This window comes from Rana temporaria, chromosome 3 (assembly GCF_905171775.1).
Source record: "Rana temporaria chromosome 3, aRanTem1.1, whole genome shotgun sequence".
Classification (NCBI taxonomy): Eukaryota; Metazoa; Chordata; class Amphibia; order Anura; family Ranidae; genus Rana; species Rana temporaria.
This window is the reverse complement of record NC_053491.1, coordinates 88,269,307-88,296,707: the sequence shown is the minus strand read 5'-3', so window position 1 is coordinate 88,296,707 and position 27,401 is coordinate 88,269,307. Positions and strand designations below refer to the sequence as shown.

General features: G+C 45.7%; 1 protein-coding gene across 5 annotated transcripts in view; it reads left to right on the top strand.

Annotated features, from left to right (window-relative positions):
- Window positions 1-27,401, top strand: part of PPCDC (phosphopantothenoylcysteine decarboxylase) — a 62,198-nt gene that overhangs the window by 9,455 nt on the left and 25,342 nt on the right. For 3 of the 5 annotated variants that reach the window (XM_040342887.1, XM_040342885.1, XM_040342886.1), the window contains 6 exons: window positions 603-728; window positions 5,144-5,337; window positions 6,999-7,070; window positions 8,494-8,661; window positions 12,527-12,622; window positions 15,738-15,866. In XM_040342887.1, coding sequence (XP_040198821.1) covers window positions 608-728; window positions 5,144-5,337; window positions 6,999-7,070; window positions 8,494-8,661; window positions 12,527-12,622; window positions 15,738-15,866 — 780 coding nt within the window. In that variant the 5' untranslated portion in view covers window positions 603-607. The remainder of the gene's footprint in view (window positions 1-602; window positions 729-5,143; window positions 5,338-6,998; window positions 7,071-8,493; window positions 8,662-12,526; window positions 12,623-15,737; window positions 15,867-27,401) is intronic. The other 2 variants (XM_040342888.1, XM_040342889.1) reach the window with 2 other exon arrangements.

The window sequence follows — 27,401 nt, the reverse complement described above, 5'->3', positions numbered from 1 at the left end:
CATGTGTTTATCTTCATTTTTTATTTATATGGATTTTTTTTGTGTGGGGGGGGGGGGACATATAGTTTAACATGGGCTGTCACATTTCAGAGGCCTTCTTATTGATTATATATATTTATTTGGGGCACACAAATTTGTTTTGATCTTTGATTTATATAGATTTTTTGTTTTGTTGGGGGTGGTTACATATAGTTTATCATGGGCTGTTATATATATATATATATATATATATATATATATATATATATATATATATATATATATACTCATATATATATATATATATATATATATATATATATATATATATATATAAAAAAATATATATATATATATATATATATATATATATATATATATAATGGTTTAATAAGTACACAAAATATTTTGATCTTCATTTTTTATTTATATGGATTTTTTTTATTTTTTTTTGGTGGGAGGAGGTGGGGGGGAAAGAAATATAGTTTAAAGTGGGCTGTCACATTTCATAGGCTTTCTTATTGATAATAGTCTTGCCCAGAGATCAGTCTGCACATAATATTGGATTTCTGAGCACCATCATTATTCACTGCTGTTTTCCTCTGCTTTTATGGCGCTACTAGTTAACATGGATGCTACACAGGCAAAAGAAGTATTTTCCTACTTAAGAACAGGAAGATATCCCAAAGGATCAACAAAAAGCAATAAAGATATTATTCGACGTCGTGCAGGAAAATTCACATTAAAGGGTCTGTTTTTTGTATTATTTATAGAGAACTTATTTTGGTACATGATGCACTTTTATCAATAAGTTAATATATAGGTTTTTAAGATAAGCAATGCCTTTAGATTTAAGTATCATTGTGACATTATTTTACTGTATTAAGCAAATAAATGTTGGTTTAGGTTAGAAATAATTTTGTCACCCTTTTTTTTATCCTTTTTTGTGTGGGGGGGGGGGGGGGGCTTGCTGCCTAATTTACTATGCTCCATGCAGTGGCTAGATGGCAATCATGTCTCCCAGCGGTTATCAAAATTTTCATCCTGAATTCACTGTACTGTAAAAGTTATACAGCCAGCCACTATATACAGTTATACAGTTAGAGGGTGAAAGGAATGTGGGGAAGGTTTAATTTGCTGCACAACAGCCATCCTGTGTAAGAAAAATGATCTGCAGTAAAAGGATTGTGATGATTTCTCAGAAATGTTTCTAAACAAAAAATAAACACATATACACCCTGACTACTATTATTATTATTTTGTATTATTAATAAAAAAAAAAAAAAATATATATATATATATATATATATATATAATTTTTTTTTTTTCCCCTAACATCCTCCACCCTAAAGCATTAAAGGTTAATCCTGAATCTAACCAAGGATGATAGGCATATCCTCAAAATGAAACCCCAGAAAAACATTTAAAACATACATATACATATACATACACACACACACACACACACACACATACCTTTATTAAAATAATAAAGTTTTTTTTTTTTACCTGCCATCCCACTCACCCCTAGCTCACTGCAACCATTTATTTTCCTCTTTTAGGGTCAGTTCACACCATGCCCACACATAAACAGTACATTTCTGTGCGATTCAGACTGCATGCAAAATTCACTGCATTTGCAATCTGCATTTGGGTTTTCATTACCTTTCTATTGACATCCATTGCAGATCATAAACGGAGTGTGTTTTGCATGCGTTGTGAATCACACAGGAACTAATGATGCATTTCTGTGTGATTGATATGCTGGCATGGTGTTAACTGGCCCTTAGAAAAAAAGAGTACATATCAATCATATATGTCAGCTGCCAAGCTTCAGACATGCTAAGGCTGGCCATACATAATGGCCCAGATTCTCATACATTCGCGCTGCTCCTGGGCAGCGTAATGTATGAGCTCTACGTTACACCACCGCAGGTCTACAGGTTTAAATCCTGATTCTCAGAACACTTACCTGTAAACTTGCGGCGGTGTATCGTTAGATTGCTCGGCGCAAGCCCGCCCAATTCAAATGGGGCGGGCACCATTTAAATTAGGCGCGCTCCCGCGCCGAGCGTACTGCGCATGCTCCGTCGGGTAAATTACCCGACGTGCATTGCGCTAAATGACGTCGCCCCGACGTCATTTGCCTAGATGTATACGTAAATGGCGTCCAGCGCCATTCACGGACGTCTTACGCAAACGACGTAATTTTGATTCAATTCGACGCGGGAACGACGGCCATAGTTAACATTGGTTGCCCCTGCTAATAGCAGGGGCAACCTTACGCGTCGGGTACACTACGCAAACAACGTTAATTCGCTGCGTCAACCTCGCGTATGTTCGGGAATCGCCGTACTTACCTCATTTGCATAGACGACGGGGAAAAGCGACGATGCGACACCTAGCGGCGGGAAAAAAAATTACTTTTAAGATCTGACAGCGTAACAGCCTTACGCTTGTCAGATCTAATGGGTACCTATGCGCAACTGATTCTAAGAATCAGTCGCATAGATACCCGGGGCCAGATGAGGAGTTACGACGGCGCTAATGGTGTTGCGCCGTCGTAACGCCTTCGAGAATCTGGGCCATTAATTTTTGTTGGGGTTCAACCAGCGAGTTTGAGAAAAAAAAAAAAAAAAACATGATTCACCCATTCACACTGATGTCTGTGGAACGATTTCAACTGAGCTATTGTGTACTGATGGCAGGGATACTTCCCCCCTCCAGCCTATAGCTGGCAGCACTAATTGATAAGATAAAACTGACAGGCTGTTTGTACAGAAGTCAATCTACTACTCTACTTCTGTACAACCAGCCTGTCCATACATTGATCGAATTTCAGTCAGTCCCTGCTGAACCAGCCAAATTATTATCCATGTATGACTGGCATAGGAAAGCCGTCTCATGCAATAGGAAATATTCACCTCTCCGTCATTGAAGTCTACTCCTCTCCCGTTTCTCAGCATAGATATCCACTCTCCTATGCCATTATATATGATGATATGCGATTGCTGCCGACACAGGGTTCTAGATGAACACATAACCTGAAGTATATAATAGTGTTGTCATGAAGAACGTATTGTCCACAGTGAGCAGTGAATTTCCTCTTCTACACTAAAAACAAAAAAAAGTTTTTAACACCTGGTCTGACTTGGAGGTAAATTCAAGGGATATAACACCAAGTTTACACCGGTATTAAGACTTTTCTGAGCTTGCACAGTTTAAACAGTTACATTCCTATACTAACACTGTAGCTAATGTAGGGACAGCACGGTAGAGTGAAGAGAGGTGATATTTGGTTCCTACCTCTTAGGAAATTACCACCCTGATTCACTGTGATGAGGCTCATCACCACTTAACTATTAACCACTTGCTGACGGCCGTACGACTTTGTACAGCCGCAGAGTGGTTGTTATTCTCCGGGTCGCCATCATTTTACGGCCTCCGGCCTTCCTCGCCACTGGGGGGCGCGCGAGCGCCGCCGGCAGCGCGCACGTGCCCGCCGCATCACTGACCTGCCGATGCGCGTGCCTGGCAGCCGCGATGTCCGCCAGGCACTCGCGATCGGCGGTACACAGACATGGACGTGGATCTGTGTGTGTAATGATGAGGTGTAAACACACAGATCCACGTCCTGTCAGGGGAGAGAGGAGACCGATCTGTGTCCCTTGTACATAGGGACACAGATCGGTCACCTCCCCCAGTCACCCCCCTCCCCCACAGTTAGAACACAATACAGGGTACACATTTAACCCCTTCCTCACCCCCTAGTGTTAACCCCTTCAATGACAGTCACATTTATATAGTAATTAGTGCATTTTTAGAGCACTAATCGCTGTATAAATATGAATGGCGCCAAAAATGTGTAAAAAGTGTCCGATGTGTCTGCCATAATGTCGCAGTCCCAATAAAAATCCCAGATCGCCGCCATTACTAGTAAAAAATAAAAATAAAAAAAATAATAATAATTCGGTGCCCTATTTTGTAGGCACTATAACTTTTGCGCAAACCATTCGCTTATTGCGATTTTTTTTTTTTTTATCAATAATATGTAGAAGACTACATATTGGCCTAAACTGAGAATTAAAAAAAAAAAAAAAAAAATGGGCTATTTATTATAGCAAAAATTAAAAAATATTGTTTTTTTTCCTTCAAAATTGTCGTTTTTTCTGTTTATAGCGCCAAAAATATAAACCGCAGAGGTGATCAAATACCACCAAAAGAAAGCTTTATTTGTGGGGAAAAAAAGGACGCCAATTTTGTTTGAAAGCCACGTCGCACGACCGCGCAATTGTCATTTTAAGCGACACAGTGCCAGAAGCTGAAATTTCACCTGGTCAGGAGGGGGGTATATGTGCCCAGTAAGGAAGTGGTTAAATGTACACCTTGGTTGGGGTTGAATTTTAGTGTGGATACAAAAATTAACACACATACTCAGCTCTGTGGCTGCAGCTTTGCCCATGGTCACAGAAAACCAAAACTAAGCATACTCCTGTGCAGGGATGGACTGGGACAAAAATTTGGCCCTGGACTTCATCCAGACAGGCCCACTTTGACAGGTCTCTCCCATGGGGGCCGGACAACTCCCGCACCCCCCCCCCCGGCCACCCAAGCCCCCTCTCCCCCTTCACTAGCCACTAGCCGTTCTACTTTATTAGAGTAGAACGTCTGGTACTGGTACTCTTATAGGCAGTACCAGTGGGGAAGCTAGACATTATTTCACCCGGGGCAAAGATTCAGTTCGGTGCCCCCCCTTATGAGACAATATTAGGCAGATGTGAGAAATTCCCAGGCCATAGCTGTTGAGTCAGCTGTCTGTCCCCTCCCCCGTGCTCCTCTGTCGTCGTCCCTGATCCTCCCCCTGCTCCTCTGGTCCTCCCCCCTGCTTTTCTGTTCCCCCCAGGTGAGCGCTGCGGGAAGGGAGAGACAGAGGAGCGGAGGGGGCGGCGGTCCACTGTCATTGAAGCCGGCCCACTGAGTCACCGGCCCACCGGGAAACTACCTGTAGTCCCAATGGCCAGTCTATCCCTGCTCCTGTGACCCACAGAAGTAGTACCGAAAAAGTGTTTGACATTATTCTGGGTTTTCATTTTGTTTTAGATTAAGATTGCTATGAACATGAATAAATGGGTCCTGTTCTTATTGTAATGTTTTACCCAAATAGATGGTTTACTACATTATGTTGGTGGACTTAAAAAAAAATGCGTCAAAGTAGTGACCAGCGAAAAAGAAACCACTGAACTTTTTCGCCAGTTTCACGATAGTGCTGTTGGTGGACACAGTGGAATTGTAAGGACCACGCAAACAATAGCAAGTCGGTTCTATTGGCCTGGGATGACAGTAGATATTCGTAGATGGGTAGGTTTATTTTCTAAAAATCGTCTTTGGACAGCTTTTCAAAAATGTTAAACACATCTTTATTACAATTTTGAATTTTTAGGATTGTGAATTACAAGATGCACCCTTGTACATCCTATAGTTTTGTGGTTATATAATTTAAATTCAGGAGGTCCTGTTAAGAAAAATTGTCTTACAGCACAGTTCCTAATTTCATTTTTATGCAATGACGCACTTGTTTTAAATCACAGCTCACTTCTGTTCTATGCTAATCACATTACTATCTCGGTGTAATTAACACCCCCTTTATATCACAATCCTGGTTTAGATCAGAAACCCAAACTTCACATCACTATTCCGCTTTCACAGTTTTGTACTCAGGCCCATTTCACAGCACCGCCATCCCCTTTATGGTAGTCTTCATTTACATCAGTGTCCTCCAACTCCCTTCAAATCAGCACAAACTACAGTTAGTGTACCCTACCTCCCTTCACATTGTTTTCCCCAGTAGTGCCTTCCATTGCACACTAACACCCCCTCCCCTCACAGTAGTGTCCTTCTTTGATTCAATAATGATGTTATCCTCTTTACACTTCACCATCCACAGTTGATTGCTCCTCTTACCCCATTTCACTCCGCCCCAAAGCATTGTATTCTTCTTTCTCAATTCCCCCTGACAGTAGGGTACTTATTTTCTTGGCTTTAACATCACCCCCTACCACTCCAGTTCTTCACAACCATGTCTTAGTGCAGGGCTCGACAAATCCCGGTCGCCATGGCGACTAGAAATAGTGTCCTGGCGACTTTTTTTTTGTGAGCTGGCGCCATCTGGTGGTGGCCGTTGGTATTACAAGTTAAGCATTACAAGTTAAACAGCAATTCTAATGTAATTTTTCACTATTTTCACTGCCATCTTCTTCCCTCTAATTAGAACCCCCAAACATTATATATATTTTTTATCCTAACACCCTAGAGAATAAAATGGCGATCGTTGCAATACTTTCTGTCATGCTGTATTTGCGCAGCGGTCTTACAAGCGCACTTTTTTGGGAAAAAATTACACTTTTTTTTTTTAATTAAAAAATAAGACAACAGTAAAGTTATCCCCATTTTTTTTAATATTATGAAAGATAATGTTACGCCGAGTAAATTCATACCCAACGTGTCATGCTTCAAAATTGCGTCCGCTCGTGGAATGCCGACAAACTTTTACCCTTTAAAATCTTCATAGGCGACGTTTAAAAAAATCTACAGGTTGCATGTTTTGAGTTACAGAGGAGGTCTAGGGCTAGAATTATTGCTCTCGCTCTACCAATCGCGGCGATACCTCACATGTGTGGTTTGAACACCGTTTACATATGCGGGCGCTGCTCACGTTTGTGTTCGCTTCTGCACGCGAGCTCGTCGGAACAGGGTGCGTTTTAGCCGGCTCCTAGATTCCAAGCAAATTTGTCAACCCCTGTCTTAGTCGATTCACTCCCATACCTCGCAAGGCTCACAGTAGAGCAGAGTGCGGCAAGCAAAGCAGCACTGGATGGAAGATGGTAGCGTGATCTGCTGAAGATAACTTTTCATATAAACTATCTCTAGTTTCTCTGCTTGCATACACAACTTCTTACAACCATATTATGCATTTTTTAATATAGGTTTTAAATAACCTATAAATATTTGTATTGTGCAAGGTTACGAAGTGTGAACAATGTCAGAAAAATCCTGCAACTCTTAAACAGAAAAAAGAATACACACCAATTAAGGTAAGAGTGCCTAATATTGATATGATCTTATAATCTACAGTACATATGTATTTGCAGGGACCATGTATCTGGATTGGCTGCGTATAACTTATCCTCATCCCCATCCCCGGAGAAAGAGAGCAGTCAACACATGCAGTGCCATCAGAGCCCCACTGCATGGTAAAAAAAAAATTTTGCCTGCAGTTGTGCTTTGATGCATACACATGCATTGCTAAGCTTATGGTGTGTATGTGTCAATAATATCTGGTTATTATAGCACAAATGTTAAATTTCATCTATGTCTATGTAATAATGACTCAGCATCTGCAACAACAAAATATATTTTAAAATGTATCAAAATTAGTCATAAAAAATATTAGACAATGTATACTAACCCCATGTTGACTGTGTTCCACCAAAACAGTATTTGTCATTTATATTTGCTGTTGTGCTCTAACAAACAAAAAAAAAATATGAGATCAAACACAAGTGTCAATTATGCAACAGCTTTCGATGTCATATGTGTGCGTTCATGTCATCATGTAACACAGCCATGCAGGTATTATTTGATCCGTATCCCCCTCTTATAATATTACAGAGCCAAGAAAATCCGTATCCCCCTTTTATAATATTACAGGCCATGAAAATCTGTATCCCCCTCTTATAATATTACAGAGCCATGAAAATCTGTATCCCCCTCTTATAATATTACAGGGCCATGAAAATCTGTATCCCCCTCTTATAATATTACAGGGCCATGAAAATCTGTATCCCCCTCTTATAATATTACAGAGCCATGAAAATCCGTATCCCCCTCTTATATTATTACAGAGCCATGAAAATCTGTATTCCCCTCTTATAATATTACAGAGCCATGAAAATCTGTATCCCCTTTTATAATATTACAGGCCATGAAAATCTGTATCCCCCTCTTATAATATTACAGGCCATGAAAATCTGTATCCCCCTCTTATAATATTACAGAGCCATGAAAATCTGTATCCCCCTCTTATAATATTACAGAGCCATGAAAATCTGTATCCCCCTCTTATAATATTACAGAGCCATGAAAATCCGTATCCCCCTGGAAACATAGGAGGCGCCCAAGAGCTAAAGTACATGTCGGTCACCTACTGCTACACTAAACCACTCCCCTGCCCCCAGATCAGAACAAATAGGCCTGCTTAAATTTACCTGCACCTGCACTGGCGGCTTACACAACCCTACACTTAGCACCTACCTAAGGTAGAGGGTGCTACAAAAACATGTGTACCAAAAATAGTACATTTAATGACTCTGTAAATTCCATTCAAAATTACTTTTAACATTCGGTTTCGTAATGAATGTAATTTCCCCAATATTTTTTTTCAGGAAGTCGAACTGTTCACTGTTCAAGTGTTGCTTTCGTTGATCTTTGAATATCCGTCTATTTATTTTTCCACAGGATTTAACCATGGATGGGTTTCCTGAGAACGTCGATCCTGCCATGGAATCTCCCAGGGCCATGACTACACCCACACCACGTGAAGCCCATGTGCTTGTGGGCGTGACGGGCAGTGTGGCTGCACTGAAGCTTCCACTTCTCGTATCTGGTCTTCTACAAATACCCGGGGTGAGTGTACACAAGCAGTATCCATGCTGAACATATATCATACAAAGTGCAGATTACATGCTAGAGGAATATTTTATCTACTTCAGGGCTTGCTTTCAGGGAATATGGGGGTACAGTGACTGCGGATACCCTCCCAGAGCAATGATCTTAGGGCTTTGTGGGACTTGAGATCGGGGTGCTGCGAGTGTGATACATTGGCGGTGCTCCCTCACCCCTCGTCTTTTCTTACCTATTCTCAAATCTCGTGCTCTGTGAGCGGGGGGACCGACCAATGAATGACAGGATGTGCCTCCTTCAATCACAGAGCGCTTTTCATTTTGGGAAAGAATAGTATGAGTTTTGTGAATGGAAGAGAGAAGACGGATGGGCGGGCAAGTGGCACCATTGCACTTAGCGGCAGCCAATGAGGACGTGGGACACACTTAAAGTGTTTGAAAACCCAACATTTCATATTCCTGATATGTATTTGCTGTACAATGTATTTGTATGAAAACCTATCCTGTTCTCTTTGTATTGCATCTCTGGTGTTCCTGTCAGTCCCTCTGCTCTCCTATTAAAAACTGACCACACTAACCTAAGCAGGAGAACATACCATGGTCAGTTCTCTAGCTATGCTGGGAACTCAGCCTGCTCTCCACCAATGATCAAACTTGTCCTGATAACCCCCCCCCGCACAGCCATTCACTGGCAACTCAGTGAACCGTTGCTCCTCCTCCTCCTCCAGCTCTTATGCAGCTGAGAACAGAGGGAATGAGATCACTTATTAAAAGGTTATTTCGAATATATATATTTTTTTTTTTATCTATACACAGATGTTTTTTTTTATTTTTTTTATTTCTATTGTAAACTGAATGGGTTGTTTTACAAGGTGATGGTTTACAGTCACTTTAATTATGGGTAAGTTATGACCCTGGTGATGGATAGCGAAAAACAAAACAAAAAACTATACTTCAGTTTTAGGCCTCATTCACACTTGGCAGATTCCGTCGCTACAGTGTCCGCCTGCTCCCGTCGGCTCAGCGGGAGATCAGTCCGCAGATATCCGCTGAGCCGACAGATGACAAGCTCCTCTCTGCTCACTGAGCGGGGAGGGGCTTGTCGGGCACCGCTGTGTCCTATGGAGCGATCTGATGAAAACGGACAGCATGTCCGTTTTCATCAGATCTTACCTGATCCGATCCGCATGGACGGATGGGGACGTGGCCCCCATACGTCTGTTTTTAGTGGATCGGATCGGGTCGGATGTCAGCGGACATGTATCCGCTGACATCCGACGCTCCATAGGAATGCATGGAGCGGCCGTTCAGGTCCGTGACAGACGGACCCGAACGGCCGTAGTGTGAATGAGGCCTAAGGGGTAAAAAGAAGATAAATTAAACGGTGACCATGTGAGCTGTAGGTTCATTTTTCTTTATGAAACCATTCCACCCCACAAATGTAAATTTATTTCTAAAGAAGCTGAAACTGTGGGCAGGCACCTTGAGACGTCTACAACCCGGAGAATGAGCCATCTTCATATGTCTGAACCACCCACAGGTCTGCCTTAACAATATACACGGTTTTGGAGAAGCAAGCGATAGATAGGATGACGTTTAACTGTTTTTTACTTTAGCCATTAATACGAAGAATCCAGATAACAAATTGTTTCCATAACCTTCGCTATGTGAAATCCATTCACCTATATTGTAGCAGTACATTCGTCAATGTTCTTCACCAAGCACTACCTTGTTTGTCTAAACCAGACCTGGGCAAACTACGGCCCGCGGGCCGTATACGGCCCGGCGGACCTTTTAATCCGGCCCACCCCCGCCGCCGAAATCGCCGACGCGTTAATCACCGCGGCGGGGAACATTACAGACAGCGTTCGTTTGAACAGCTGTTTTCCCTGCTGCGCATAGACACTCCCCCTTGGACGGATCTGTCCAATCGCGAGCAAGGGGGAGTGTCTATGTGACTCCCCCTTGCTCGCGATTGGACAGATCCGTCCAAGGGGGAGTGTCTATGCCATAGACACTCCCCCTTGGACAGATCTGTCCAATCGCGAGCAAGGGGGAGTGTCTATGTGACTCCCCCTTGCTCGCGATTGGACAGATCCGTCCAAGGGGGAGTGTCTATGCGCAGCGGGGAAAACAGCTGTTCAAACGAACGCTGTCTGTAATGTTCCCCGCCGCGGTGATAACAGTAGGCAGGGCCGGGAGGGGTCACTGTGCCCATCACACGCAGCCACTTGTGCCAACACATGCAGCCACTTGTGCCAACACACGCAGCCACTTGTGCCAACACACGCAGCCACTGTGCCACCATAAATTGTCGCCACTGTGCCAATCACACGCAGCCACTGTGCCAATCACACGCAGCCACTGTGCCAATCACACGTAGCCACTGTGCCAATCACACGCAGCCACTGTGCCAATCACACGCAGCCACTGTGCAATCAATTGTTGCCACTGTTCCCAAACACAGCCACTGTGCCAATCACACGCAGCCACTGTGCCAATCACACGCAGCCACTGTGCCAATCACATGCAGCCACTGTGCCCAAACGCAGCCACTGTGCCAATCACACGCAGCCACTGTGCCAATAACACGCAGCCACTCTGCCCATTAAACGCAGCCACTGTGCCAATCACACGCAGCCACTGTGCCAATCACACGCAGCCACTGTGCAATCAATTGTTGCCACTGTTCCCAAACACAGCCACTGTGTCAATCACATGCAGCCACTGTGCCAATCACACGCAGCCACTGTGCCAATCACACGCAGCCACTGTGCAATCAATTGTTGCCACTGTTCCCAAACACAGCCACTGTGCCATCAATTGTCGCCACTGTGCCCATCAAACGCAACCACTGTGCCATCACACGCAGCCACTGTGCCATCACATGCAGCCACTGTTTAATCAATTGTTATTGATTAAACAGTGGCTGCCTGTCCCCAGCCTCTGTCCCCCTCCTGTGTCATGTCCCCAGCGTCTGTCCCCCTCCTGTGTCATGTCCCCAGCCTCTGTCCCCCTCCTGTGTCATGTCCCCAGCCTCTGTCCCCCTCCTGTGTCATGTCCCCAGCCTCTGTCCCCCTCCTGTGTCATGTCCCCAGCCTCTGTCCCCCTCCTGTGTCATGTCCCCAGCCTCTGTCCCCCTCCTGTGTCATGTCCCCAGCCTCTGTCCCCCTCCTGTGTCATGTCCCCAGCGTCTGTCCCCCTCCTGTGTCATGTCCCCAGCGTCTGTCCCCCTCCTGTGTCATGTCCCCAGCGTCTGTCCCCCTCCTGTGTCATGTCCCCAGCGTCTGTCCCCCTCCTGTGTCATGTCCCCAGCGTCTGTCCCCCTCCTGTGTCATGTCCCCAGCGTCTGTCCCCCTCCTGTGTCATGTGCCCAGCGTCTGTCCCCCTCCTGTGTCATGTCCCCAGCGTCTGTCCCCCTCCTGTGTCATGTCCCCAGCGTCTGTCCCCCTCCTGTGTCATGTCCCCAGCGTCTGTCCCCCTCTTGTGTCATGTCCCCAGCCTCTGTCCCCCTCCTGTGTCATGTCCCCAGCCTCTGTCCCCCTCCTGTGTCATGTCCCCAGCCTCTGTCCCCCTCTTGTGTCATGTCCCCAGCCTCTGTCCCCCTCCTGTGCCATGTCTATAACAAGTACTCGTACCAGTTTTCCAACAATGATATTTACTGCTTTTTTAAAGAAATACAATTGATTTTATGCAGTATTGAGTTTAGCCTTTTGGCCCGGCCCTCCAAAATATTTTTAGTTTCTCATGTGGCCCCATCGAAAAAATAATTGCCCACCCCTGGTCTAAACACAGGTTGTCATATGTTCTGTGCTGTTGGTTTCTGTGTCCTGCATCATATTCTATATAACTGAATGTCTTCTTTGTAGGTACAAGTGCAGGTTGTGACTACGGATAAAGCAAAACACTTTTATAATATAAAGGAAATATCTGTACCGATTTTCAGTGATGATGATGAGTGGAAGGTAAGATGTGGAGATTTTTTTTTTGTTCCTATGAAATCCTTAAGGCCTGTAGCTAGATGTGGCGATTCAGTAGAGATGGCATACACTATGTAATACTTTTCTGGCATTCATGTTGTCACACGGTCTGATGGACCGTTTTCATCGGACGTACCGATCGTGTGTGGGCCCCATCGTTTTTTTTCCCCATCGGTGATGAACCTGTTTTTAAAATTATCTGATGGTTAAAAAACTGATAGAAAAAAACAATCGTCTGTGGGCAAGTCCATCGGTTAAAAATCCATGCGTGCTTAGAATCGACGCATGCTCGGAAGCATTGAACTTCATTTTTCTCAGCACGTCGTAATGTTTTACGTCACCGCGTTCTGACACAAACGGATTTTTAACTGATGGTGTGTAGGCACGACTGATGAAAGTCAACTTCATCGGATATCTGATGAAAAAATCCATCGGTCCGTTTTCATCGGATGAACCGATCGTGTGGTACAGGCTGGGCCGTTTGAAGAAATTTGGGGGCCCCAGGCAAAAAAAGTGACGTTTCAGTTTCAGTTTTTAAGTTGAGAAGCGGGGGGGGGGGGTTGGCGGCTTACCTCTATCCTCGCACACACGCCGGCAGATGTTGGTGTCCGCACAGGGGCCCCAGCAGGGAGGGCCCTTGCTGCATCGCTGCCTCCTCCTGCAGTCCGGTCGGCCGTGTAACATTACCGCGCGGAACAGGAGATTCAGTTTGCTGTTCCCGGGGTAGGACTGAAAGGAAGGGAACACTCAGTGTGTGCACTTCCTGTCAGTCCGGCCGGGAACAGGAACCTGATTCTCCTGTACTGCGCGGTTATGGTACACGGCCGACCGGACTGCAGGAGGACGCAGCGGTGCGGCAAGGGCCCTCAGCGAGTCGCCTCTCAGCGAGGCGCTAAGAGCCTGAGCGGGACGCTCCGCCCCCTCCACAGCTCAGCGCTACAATGAGCTCAGAGGGAGAGGAGCAGAGAGCTGTGACTGACAGTCTACAGCTCTCTGCTCACGGAGCTCTGAAAACAATGATTGGCAATGTTCGATCGCTCGGTTTTCAGTGCAGAGATGCCGAGCCTCGGACCAATGCTGCATCCACAGGGGTAAGTATAAATCTAAAAAAAATAAAAGACCCCTTACTTCGCTTTTAATAGTGATACTTTTACATTATGTTGCAATGGATGTGACAAATCCAAGAAATCCTTCTATGTAGTTTGAAAAGGAAACTCGGCATGAAAAAAAATACGTTTTTAAAAACGTAATTTAAAATGATCGTGTGTGGGCTTTACATCGTTTTTCGGCTTCTGAATGACGTTTTTCGGGTTGTAAAAAATGATCGCGTGTGGGCAAAAAACTTTTTAATGCCCAGAAGCAAGTTATGAGATGGGAACGCTCGTTGAGGTAAAACTACCATTCATAATGGAGTAAGCACATTCATCACGCTGTAACAGACAAAAAAACGCGAATCGTCTTTTACCAACACGGAATCAGCTAAAGCAGCCCAAAGGCAAATAGAACTTCCCCTTGAGTGCCGTTGTACGTGTTGTACGTCACCGCGCTTTGTTCATAATTTTTCTAAAACTATGGTGTGTGTGGGCAACTTCGTTTTTAATGATGGAGTTGGAAAAACTTATTTTTTTGGGCATGCTGAATAACAAAGTTTTTTTTTTTTCATGCTAAAAAACGATCGTGTGTACATGGCATCAGGCTTAAAAAATCATTTTGTTGCTGTGTTTCCCACTGGCATCCTACCAATCAGGCTCAGCTTTACAGCATCCTTGGTTGCTAGGATGCTGGCTGTCCCAAGGCCACCAGTGCCCTAGCAACCGGTGAAACTCAACAGCACGGCTTCCTAGATATGTGCACAATGCAGGCTTTGCAACACATTCATGTGCATATTTCAGACCTGTACATGAATTTGTCACATTGAATGATATTTGTAGTATGTTGGTGCAGACACTCTTCTTAGCAATGTCTGTGCCACTCAATGGATTCCAGGGACAGTTTTTCAGCTACACTTTTCGTTCGTTACTGGAAAAGGAAGCAGGTTATGCAATGGCTCCCACTGCTGTCTCAACCAATGAGGAGAGGGAGTCTCAGGATAGCTGAGGCTCTCATGCACATCGCTGGATGTAGATGGGGCTGTGGGGGGAGCAGCACACAGGTTTTTTACCTTCATGCATGAAGGTAAAAAACCTTCAACTTTTTTTTCAACCACTGCCAAAGTCTCAATATTGTTTTTATTTTTTTTCAGTTCCGAAAAATCAAGCTAAAGGCTAACCACATGCATTAAACAAGTATTGTATCTATTGTGTCTTACCAGATCTTGGATATGGTGGTTGCATTTGTTTGTTTGTTTTTCACGCTCCAGAACATTGTCGGCAAGTAAAGAAAATACCTGTTGATCTTGTCGGAAATGTCCAGTGAAGTAAACTGAAAGCACACGCCACCATATTTTTTCAACTGTAAACTACTGATCTCTCCTTCCCTTTGGTAAATGAGATGGGGAGGCTTTCCGATCAGGTCTGTCAGGTTTTCAGGTGGACCTGATCAGACGCTCCATTCACTCCTCTGAAGCAGCGGATGTCAGAGGTAACATGTCCGCTGGCACCCGCTGCTATCCGATCCTGTCCATGAAATCCAGACGGATGGTGACCCTATTTTCCCTCAGTCTGGTGGATCAAATGAAAACGGACAAGCGGTCTGTTTTCCTCCGACCTCCCCATAGAGAACGGGTCTCTGACAGGTCCTCTACACAGTGAGTGGAGACAGACCTGTCATCCGTCTGCTCAGCAGGGATCAACGGAGCGATCCCCTGCTGAGCAAAGCGAAGTCCGTCAAATGGACAGGCCCGTGTGAAAGGACCCAAACACATGTTGGCTGATAAATTAAATTAAATTTACCTTAAATTTAAGGTAAAAAGAAAACAAATGCAGCCATGTTGTTTAAGGACTCATAACCTATTGTGTTGCATCTTAAGTTTTGCTTTAAAAGTACTTTTAGTTTTTTACATTACAGAGTTCATATTTACAGATTTTTTTATTTATTTTTTCAGTGGTAAACATTGACCTTTATACATGTGTGTTTTATTTTTTTTATTCTATACATGTAGATGTGGACGCAGCGCTCTGACCCCGTTCTTCATATTGAGTTGCGACGGTGGGCAGATGTCCTCCTTCTTGCTCCACTTGATGCCAATACATTGGGGAAGATTTGCAGTGGGATCTGTGACAACTTATTGGTAGGACATCTGTTTTTTTTTTTTCAATTGGAATAGTGACAGGTGTATTTTAAGTATGGTTACAGGCCACATTTTTTGATGGAATAAATTTACCACTGGCATAATTCAAGCCAGCAGTGGTATTCACAAATAGATGCTGTGAGAATGCAATGTAAAACAATGACGCTACCATAGAGAGGGGGGGGGGGGGGGGGTTCGGCCACAATCATTTGTGGTTTAAAGCGTTTGTTACCGCAACACTTCATGTTCTTGATGTGTTTATGTTGTACCATGTACTTGTATGAGAAAGTATCCTGTTCTCTTTGTTCCTTTTATGTGCAATCCCTGGTGTCCCCCATGCCATTCTATTAAAAACTGACCACACAAAGCAGGAGAGCACATCATGGTCAGTTCTCTAGCTATGCTAGGAACTCTGCCTGCTCTCCTCCAATGATCAGAGTTGTTTTGACATTCCCCCGCTGCACAGCCATTCACTGGGAAGCTCAGTGTACTGCTGATTCTCCTCTTCCAGCTCTTGTGCAGCTGAGAGCAGAGGGAATGTGATCATTTATTTGTTTGTTTTTTTTCTTTTTTATATCTATACAATAATTTTCCTTTCATTTCCATTTTAAACTGAATGGGTTGTTTTACAAGCTGATCACTTACAATCGCTTTAAGAATTGCACATCTACAATTCATTTATAATAGCCTGATTAAGAGATCGGTCACACTATGTGTGGTGACCTGTATTTTTTTCACACTAGATAAACACGGGTCACCTCTAGGGCACAAAAAACAGGGGCCAGATTCTCAAGAGATACGACGGCGTATCTCCAGATACGCCGTCGTATCTCTGAGTTGCGCCGTCGTATCTATGCGCCTGATTCTTAGAATCAGTTACGCATAGATTTCCCTTAGATCCAACAGGCGTAAGTCCCTTACGCCATCAGATCGTAACTGCATATTTCACGCTGGCCGCTAGGGGCGTGTACGCTGATTTACGCGTCGAAATATGTAAATCAGCTAGATACGCAAATTCAGGAACGTACACCCGGCCGACGCAGTACAGTTACGCTGTTTACGTTAGGCTTTTCCCGGCGTAAAGTTACCCCTGCTATATGGTGGCGTAAGTGCGGCGTACCAATGTTAAGTATGGCCGTCGTTCCCGCAACGAAATGTGAAAATTTTACGTTGTTTGCGTAACTCGTCCGTGAATGGGGCTGGACGTAATTTACGTTCACGTTTAAACCAATAGGTCCTTGCGGCATATTAGGAGCAATGCACACTGGGAGATTTCCACGGACGGCGCATGTGCCGTTCGTGAAAAACGTCAATCACGTCGGGTCACAGAACATTAACATAAAACACGCCCCCCTGTCCCACATTTGAATTAGGCGGGCTTACGCCGGCCAATTTACGCTACGCCGCCGCAACTTACGGAGCAAGTGCTTTGAGAATACATCACTTGCCCGTCTAAGTTGCGGAGGCGTAACGTAAATCGGATACGTTACGCCCGCGCAAACATACACAGATGTACGAGAATCTGGCCCCAGATGTTTACACCATGATGCTGGTGTGATGTGCGATGCGGTACATAAAAATGCAGCATGTTCACTTGATGGTACCACGTGTCAACCCACTGTAGCGCAACACCCTGCCCTGCTGTCTGAAGACATGAATGAAATGTTGTTATGTAAAAAAAAAAAAAAAAAAATCACCCCGCGTCAACATGGACTCCCCCACCCATTCTGGGTAAAACTATCACCCCTAGCACCAAAGTCAAAAGTCTTGGAGTCATTTTCGATACCTACATGACAATGGATACACAAATAGGGTCAGTAGTCAGCGGATCCCACCATCTGCTGCGCCTACTACGCAGACTCACGCCCTTTATCCCGAAAGAGGACATTGCAGTCGTGGTGGGAACAATCATCAATTCCAGACTCGACTACGCAAATGCCCTCTATCTAGAGATACCAAATCACTCGTCTGCAAGTCGTTCAAAATACGGCCGCTCGACTAGTGACTGGGAAAAAAACATGGGAATCAATCTCGCCTTCACTGAGATCCCTTCATTGGTTGCCAGTAAAAGACAGAATCACTTTCAAGGCACTCTGCCTAATACATAAGTGTATTCAAGGCAACGCCCCCCAATATCTATGTGAAAAAATAAAAGCCCATAACCCCAATTGCATTCTGCGATCCACCAATCAAAACCTCCTCCAGATACCCAAAGCCAGATACAAGTCCAAAGGAGATCGAAGATTTGCAGTCCAGGGACCGCGACTGTGGAATGCACTACCAACCACCATCCGACTGGAGTCGGACCACTTGGCCTTCAGGAGAAAGGTTAAAACCCATCTCTTCTGAGGTCAAGGGGTTCCTTACCCATGAAATGGATACAGCGCCCAGAGGCGATTCAGTTTGCATGTGTTGCGCTTTACAAGTCTCGCTCTCTCTCTAAGACTTTAAAAAGGGGGGGGGGGGAGAAGGAAGCCGTGCGATGCATTTCGCTCCCTGCTGGAGCTCACAATCACAGCTAGAAAAAAGGTGGAGTTGCGCTAACTAATGTGTGATAAATTATGTCTTATCCAATCATAAGGGACAAAAATAAATATAAAAAAGTCCAATGATGAAAACAATGAAGAAGAAAGTTCATATAAAAAATGTGGTATAACAGATAATGTAATCAGTTCTGTGAAAAATCAAATTCAAAAACAGCTATCCAAAAAGTGAAAGGAAATCTGGATCAGAGGATAAACCACGGACATGGATCACAACTTCCTGGTATTACTGACCCTTACCAAATAGAACGATCCAAATGGATCAAGCCAAGCAAGTAGCCATACACCTGGGCTGCACAGGGAATCAGAATCTTGAAACGATCTTCCCAATGGTCCTCCAGCAGAGTATCCAGGAAAAAACAAATGAACAGAGCCTTGTAGTGGAGACGGAGACGAGTGGACTGTATGCACATTCACCATTAAACTTCGTAACTTTTAGTCTGAACCTGTAGGTAGAGCTGGGCTCCAATCCTTCCACAACATGTTTCCGAGAAAATCCCGAATAGATTGTGCCATACGCATGCGTCTTTGGATCTTCCTCTTCTATAGAAAATTTTAACCAGTTCGCGACAGGGCCTCTTATTTGATAAGTGTTATTGATATCCCAATACAGCTTGATACTGTGGTGATTCACCTTCCCCACTATGGGAGGATCAAAGCGTGGAAAACCAACCTCGCCGTAACTTTTCTTCAGAGTACTGCAGTCTGGCAGTCCCGTCCCGGTTTCAGTGCGAGTCCGAGGGGACGGGACTGCCAGACTGCAGTACTCTGAAGAAAAGTTACGGCGAGGTTGGTTTTCCACGCCCTGATCCTCCCATAGTGGGGAAGGTGAATCACCACAGTATCAAGCTGTATTGGGATATCAATTGTATTGGGAGATCCTGCTTCTTTAGGAGAAGATTGACACTGGATAGTAGGGATGCACCGAAATGGAAATTTCAGAACCGAAACGAAACCGAAATAAAAAAAAAAATTCAGTCCGAAACCGAAAACGAAACCGAAAATTACTTTTCTTTGTTTTCCCCCCTATTTCATTCTTTTGGCACAGTGGCTGCGTTTGATGGGCACAGTGGCGATGTGTGTTGGCACAGTGGCTGCATTTGATGGGCACAGTGGCTGCATGTGATGGGCACAGTGGCTGCATGTGAGGGCACAGTGGCTGCATGTGAGGGCACAGTGGCTGCATGTGATGGGCACAGTGGCTGCATGTGATGGGCACAGTGGCTGCATGTGATGGCACAGTGGCTGCATGTGATGGCACAGTGGCTGCATGTGATGGGCAGAGTGGCTGCATGTGATGGGCAGAGTGGCTGCGTGTGATGGCACAGTGGCTGCGTGTGATGGCACAGTGGCTGCGTGTGATGGGCACACTGGCGGCAATTGATGGGGCAAACAGGCAGTGGCAATAATTGATGGTTATAGTGGCTGGGTTTGATGGCACAGTGGCTGCGTTTGATGGGCACAGTGGCGACATGTGTTGGCACAGTGGCTGCATGTGATGGCACAGTGGCTGCATGTGATGGCACAGTGGCTGCGTTTGATGGGCACAGTGGCTGTATGTGATAGCACAGTGAGGCGGCAATTAATGTTTTTTTTGGTAGTCAGATAAGGCAAGCATGGCTCAATAACACAAACTTTTTTTTTTTTTTAAAAACGTTTGTGTGTTATTGAGCAATGCTTGCCTTATCTGACTACCAAAACAAATATCAATTGCAGCCTCACTGTGCTACTGTGAAAAAATGGCAGATAATTATTTATTTTTTTACCTGGTCACCTCAGTTAACCACTTGCCTCCGCCCCCCACCAGGAACTAGCGATTTAACAGATTAAACACAGTAGTTACTAGTTAGTCCTAACAGGTTTGGTTTTGTACAGATTGAACTTAGAGTGCTTGCTTACTGTAGTGGAGGATACTGCTAGGTTCCTCCTAGGCAGGCAGTGTGATTGCCTCAGTCTCTCAGCCTATGCTCCGACGAGTCGCGACACAGCTCCCTGCACGCTCCGAGTCCTCCCCGCCTCCGGCCGATGACGTCACGCGGCTGGATTAAACCAAGAGACTCCCCCATATGGGGGAGTCCAAACAGGAATAGGAGCTAGGAGGACAAGGTGGAGCGCGGTCAGCAGTCGGCACACAGTTTGTACAGTGCCACTGCTGCTGCTATGTGCAGGTCTGGCGGCCATTCATTGTGAATGTGAATGTGAATGTGAACATTGCCTCCCCCCCTCTAGTAAAAAATGGTATCACCCAGCTTTATATCGGCATTTTAACTTTATTTCGGCAGGGAGCCAGAAATGCTATTTTCGGCCGATATGTATCGGCCACCGATAATCGGTGCATCCCTACTGGATAGCTATTGCATTTTTATAATATAATCAGGTCAGTCTGCAATACCATTTCATAGAAAGCTGAACTCCAAGAAACCATAAAATTCTCCCTTCCTGTGGGGCTGCACTGCAAGGGTTGACAGTTCAGGGGGAAGGTCAAAGCATTTGTATTTGATCTTCCAACAGACAGTGCTCCCTCATGCTCCAGTGTTGGACTGTCCCTCGATGTCCTCACAACCAATACATCAATCTTGATGACATCAAGACATTTGCTCCCCACAGCATAAGAGAGAAGAATTGCAGGGACCAGTCTAGCAGCATGGAGGAGCTTGCATAAGCGAAAGGATCCAATTAAAGTGGAACTGCAGTCTGCTCACATAATTTGTAAAAAAACATCTTTACCATTCTGAAGCTTCCCTCCAACCACTCTGCAGATTATTAGATATATACTGTAAATCTGTACTTGCCAAATATGCTGCAGAAATCGCCCCCTACTGAGTCTGGATGCAACCATTTCATCTTGTGCTGCTGCCTGTTCACTTCCTGGATTTATACAGAGGCACACCTCCCAGCTCTTTAGCTCTCATTTGCCCTTTTTAGGCTTCATTCCCTCCCCCCCCTCTTGCTGGCAAACTTTCATAAGAGTTGGATAGAGAGCTGTGCATGATGTCATAGGCCTAGGCTTTTTACCATATAAGAAATAGGAAGTGGGTTGTATAAGGCAGTGTTCCCCAACCTTTTTGGCACCGGGGACGGGCTGAGTGGAAGAAAATTGTGCCAAGGCCCAATTGGGGGGAGGTTGGGGTTGGCACGCGGGGGGTAAGCGATTTTTCGCAGGCAATTTGTCAGCGCATTATTTCTATTATTACATTGTAGTAATAAATTAAATAGTTCTACCCACCATAATGCAGAATCAGTGGGAGCTTTGAGCAGGTCACTTGCCATGTCGCCTTCCACCAGATACGGAATGTCACTTGCCACGCTGCCTGCCACCAGATGTGGTAAGGCCTCAACAGATGAAGGTAGCCCCCCTCCACAAATGAAGGTAGCCCCCCTCCACAAATGAAGGTAGCACCCCTCCACAAATGAAGGTAGCACCCCTCCACAAATGAAGGTAGCACCCCTCCACAAATGAAGGTAGCCGCCCTCCACAAATGAAGGTAGCACCCCTCCACAAATGAAGGTAGCACCCCTCCACAAATGAAGGTAGCACCCCTCCACAAATGAAGGTAGCACCCCTCCACAAATGAAGGTAGCACCCCTCCACAAATGAAGGTAGCACCCCTCCACAAATGAAGGTAGCACCCCTCCACAAATGAAGGTAGCACCCCTCCACAAATGAAGGTAGCACCCCTCCACAAATGAAGGTAGCACCCCTCCACAAATAATGGTAGCACCCCTCCACAAATAATGGTAGCACCCCTCCACAAATGAAGGTAGCACCCCTCCACAAATGGCTGGCACGGTACATCCTGCTGTGGGTGGCTGGCCTGGCTCCCTGCTGTGGGTCAGTGGGTGGCTGGCACCCTGCTGCAGGGTGGTGGGTGGCTGTCACAGTGCACCCTGCTGCAAGTGGCTGGCCTGGCTCGCTGCTGCAGGTGGACGGCCTAGCTCCCTGCTGTAGGCTAGTGGGTGGGTGGCTGGCATGGTGCACACTGCTGCAGGTGGCTGGCATGGCTTCCTGCTGTGGGTCAGTGGTTGGGTGGGTGGCTGGCACAGTGCACCCTGCTGGGGCTGACAGAGAGGGGGGTGGGCTGACGGAGAGTATTGCATAAGGAGTGTAACTTCACTTTACTTCAGGCTGGGTGTCTCAGTGCAGAGCAAGGTCCTTGCACCTCTTTGGGTGATGATTCAAGAGCCAGGTCCTTGCACCTCTTCTCGGGGGGGAGGGGGGGGTTATTTCTTTCTGTCACATCTTGTCTTCTCCTGCCCCGGCCCCAACTCACGAGCTCAGCAAGTCACATGTGACTTTCGTGATGCTGCTCGTCCTCTCCCCTGACGTGCCACATGACCTGGGAGGTGGGAGATGTAGTTTGCTGTGCCTGCGCTGATAAGTAACTTATCTTTAGCGCGGCCGGACTACAACTCCCACCATGCAGCGCAGCCTGCCCAGGAGCAGCCACTCCAGCCAACCAATCGGCGGCTGACTTCTCGCAGCGTCACCCGATTTTTTTGTTTTTTGGTTTTTTTTACAGCCAGCCCAGCGGCTGTTAAAGATAATGTAGACGCCGGCTTGGGGGGAAATCTCCGCCCATCCCGCGCCTGGGCACGTCCATTCACACTGCACGGGGAGTGTCCGTGTGAGAGACACTCCCCGTTCACTCTTACCTTCCCTGCAATTGTAAAGCCGATCCGAGGAACTCCATTTCCTACAGCCGGCCGCTGGGCTCTCTCATGCCGCCTGCCCGCACCCGCGGCCTGGCAGAAGGGCCACGGCCGGTACCGGTCCGCGGCTCGGGGGATGGGGAACACTGCTATACAGCACCACTATTTGGGCTATGGTCCCTTTAAATAGCTGTGAGAGTGTTCAGGGGGTCACCCAAAATGGGTGAGGGATTCCCGGCGTAAGAGTTAATCCAGAGAGGTCTGGCTTGCAGTCCTCTCTGTCTTAATAGTCAGTCATTTGGGGCCCGGATTTTCGGAGGTGCTATTCGTGTGGGAAGAAGCCTCCACCCTTGACCACTGGGAGTCAGCACACAGGGAGTTAACATTTTCAGAGAACAGCTCATAAAACAGGAAGTGGTGCTAGAGGTGTGTGGAGGAGTATGGGGTTTGCACCTGTGAAGATGAGCTGGGAGTTGTTAAGAATACAGTGAGAACTTTTGAAATTCGGGGGCGAAGACCCATCTACAAACAAACTGTATGTGTTTTTTTTTGTGCTGAAGTCAAGCAGCATTTTATTTGATGCTGAAGCCAAGCAGACTTTTGTGTTATAGTTTTCACTGTGTGCTGAGCAAAGCCTTATTTTGGTTTGTCTGTAAATAAAAGCCTCCCCCCCCCCCCCAAACGGTTTATGCACTTAATCCTGCTGAGCTATAGCCCCCAAACTTTACAATACATACACGCACTTTTTTTTTTTTGAGGCGGGGGGTGGGGAATCTTGGGCGAGTTCCCACACTTTTTTTTCCCAGGACTTGACCCCTGATTACTTACCAAAAACTTTTGGCTTATTCAGTGCCCAGGGCTGCTAATTGCCACTGTAATAAATGGGGGTTGGCAGCCTGTATACCCGATTATTACACTGTTCCATTCTTACCTGTAGCAATACAGGACCTTTTTATGAAATGCGAATAACAATGCTGAAGCTTCAAGTGGTTTCTGTGCTGTATTCCTGTAAGAGGTCTCCAGATAAGGATGTCACATTCTCAATACTGTGGGAGTCATCTCCAGATAACGTTGCCACACCAGACCTTGGGAAAACTGTCTGGGAAGAATTTCTAAGAAGAATTATAACTAATATGTCAATGTAATCTCAATAGGCAATGGGAAAGCAGACGGAACATACCCTTAATACTTTAAAATAAAATAAGAGACATCAGACAACTGTTGGATGTTAATGGCCGCGAGTGTTTAATATTGGTTTCAAATGGTAAATAAATAAATAATAACATAAATAATGTCTAGATGCTGAAATAAACCAGAGCTTTTTTCAGGGAATTTCTCACATAAAGTCCCTGAAAAAATGCAAAAGGCCTGAAGCCAGTTATTGAAGGACTTCTGTACCGGCCTACGTCTTTCATCCTCATCTTTTTTATCTGATCTAACAAAGTCTTTGGCGGATGGGAGCAAAGATAATAAATCGATAAATTCCCCCCGCCAAATCTTTTCTTTAATTACAGTTGACAAATGAAAACTAAGAGGAGAAATTTCACATGACATAGTTTCTTTTAAACAAGTCTCAGGTAAATTCTGTGACCTGGCTAAAAGAAAATCAGGATTAGAATTATTTTTTTAAATTTGGTCGCCATTAGCTAAATTTCCACTAGATGGCGACCATACGCTAATAGCAGAAGGCTCATTAGCAGCAGAAACAGCATTACTCACAGACTGTGAAGCAACCTGAGACAGCAACTCTATCAGGTTAGTTAACAAAACATTAGAAGATGACTCACTCATACCTGGACGTTCTGAAGGTCCCAGGATAGGACTAGTCATCTGGACTTCATTCTCTATGGGTTGTGTGGTAACAGAGGGCACTGCAGCAGACCTGGAAGCAGCCCCAGCCGCTGTAAGCAGTGATGCTTGAGTCCCTGAAGACGGCTGTGAAGGAGCCCATCTCTCAGCATCCCTTCCATCGATCGCTCCTCTTCCTGCACCGACTCTCGCCCATCTCTCAGCATCCCTTCCATCGATCGCTCCTCTTCCTGCAACGACTCTCGCCCATCTCTCAGCATCCCTTCCATCGATCGCTCCTCTTCCTGCAACGACTCTCGCCCATCTCTCAGCATCCCTTCCATCGATCGCTCCTCTTCCTGCAACGACTCTCGCCCCTCCTGCCGCGCTGTTTCCCGATCCTCCTGGGCACCTGTATGGGGAAGAATTTGAAATTCCCGCTGCCCCCTGGCTCCGCCCCTGGTTCCGCCCCTAGCACCGCCTCTAGGCCTGGAAGCGGATCTTGTGCTACGGTCCTCAGAAGGACCAGCTCTTTGCGTAGCAGACGTACGTGGAGGAGAGGGGGAGTACACCCTGAGCGGCGTACGCTTCCTTTTCGCCGCCTCCGGAACACAGGCAGGGGTGCCGCCTCTTCGCTGCCACCGGCTCGGGACCTCCTCTTCATGCTCCATCTTGGCTTCCTCCTGGCGCAACGAAGGCTCCCGGTCCTCTTCCGCATGATGGTCGCGGGTGGCCGACACGGCTCCGGAGTCACCGCTGAACGATGCAGCTCCCACCGGAGCTCCTTGACCCGACGGCTGAGGTAGGTCCAGACACCTCCTGATCCAATCTTCCCCGCCGTCTTCTCCTGCTCTCTCAATTAGCCGACGAAGCAGGCTCATCTTCCGGCCTCAGAAGACGCTGTTTGCTCAGAAAAGAACACCACAGCTCCTAAGTCTTCTGAGGCGAATGAGCCTGAGCTACGGAACCCCGCTTAAATAGCCCAGAACCAGGTTGGTTCTGACCAGTTCAAACTGGGTTTTCCCGCGCTTACTACCCCAGAATCTAAGGTCATCTGTCAGGGGCAACGAGCCCGCCAAATTCCCCTGCAGTGAGAGGTCAACTGCAGGGCAAAAGAGCCCGCCTACATGGAGTAGATGTGATTTCTATCAGCCTGTTTAACCATACTATACTTAAAGTGACATTAAACTCTGGTTTAAAAAAAAACATCTATTCAAGCATGTATTCTTGAAGGGATACTAAAGGATAACTACTTTTTTTTTTTTTTTTTTTTAATAACAAACATTCCTACCTGCCTCCACTGTGCAGCTCATTTTGAACAGAGTGGCCCCGAACATCCTCTTCTGGGGTCCCTCTGTGGCTTTTGCGGCTCCTCCCTGCATTAGATCACCCCCTTGGAGAAGAGCTCTCCTGAGGGGGGTTACCTTGCGGGCACGCTCCTGAGTCATACAGTCAGCATCCATAGACACCGAGTGTATGACTCGACTGTGCCCCCTGTCACCCACGTCATTGGATTTGATTGACAGCAGCGGGAGCCAATGACTACGCTGCTATTAATTTATCCAATTATGCCAGGACTCCATGGAGAAAAGAACGCCAGGGACGTGCCGAGCAGGTGAATTGGCTCAGGTAAGTAAAACGGGGGGGCTGGGGGGGCCGGTGATTGCCAGGTGTTTTTTCACCTTAATGCATAGGATGCATCAGCACTGTCCAGACAGGTGGTCAGGGGTCATGCAGCCTCATAGGACAGTCAGAGGAGAATGGAAACTCCTCCTACAAGCTTTAACCAGTGCTCGGCCGGACACTGATGGAAGTCTCAAGACTGCTAAATATGGCTAATGAGAAAAGGTATTTATAGTTACTAAAATAACTGCATTTCCATGTTTTGTGAACTGTGGGAGACCAGATATAGTGAATGCAGGTTACGTAATGCTTTAAGAGAAAATGTGGAGATTATATTGGGGTTCATTTACTAAAACCGGTGACTGATGAAAAAGGATGGATGATCATCCTCCAACCCCTCCTTCTTTCTTTCTTTTTTTTAACCACTTAACCCCCGGACCATATTGCTGGTCAAAGACCAGGCCACTTTTTGCGATTCAGCACTGCGTCGCTTTAACTGACAATTGCGCGGTCGTGCGACGTGGCTCCCAAACAAAATTGGCGTCTTTTGTTTCCCACAAATAGAGCTTTCTTCTTGGTGGTATTTGATCACCTCTGCGTTTTTTTTGCGCTATAAACAAAAATAGAGCGACAATTTTGAAAAAAATTAATATTTTTTGCTATAATAAATATCCCCCAAAAATATATAAAAAAAATGTTTTCCTCACTCTAGGCCGATACGTATTCTTCTACATATTTTTCATTAAAAAAAATCGCAATAAGCGTTTATTGATTGTTTGCGCAAAAGTTATAGCGTTTCCATATAGGGGATAGTTTTATGGCATTTTCATTCATTTTTTTTTTTTTTTTTTACTAAAAAATGGCGGCGATCAGCGATTTTTATCGGTACTGCGACATGGCGGACACTTTTGACCAATTTTTGGCATTTTTA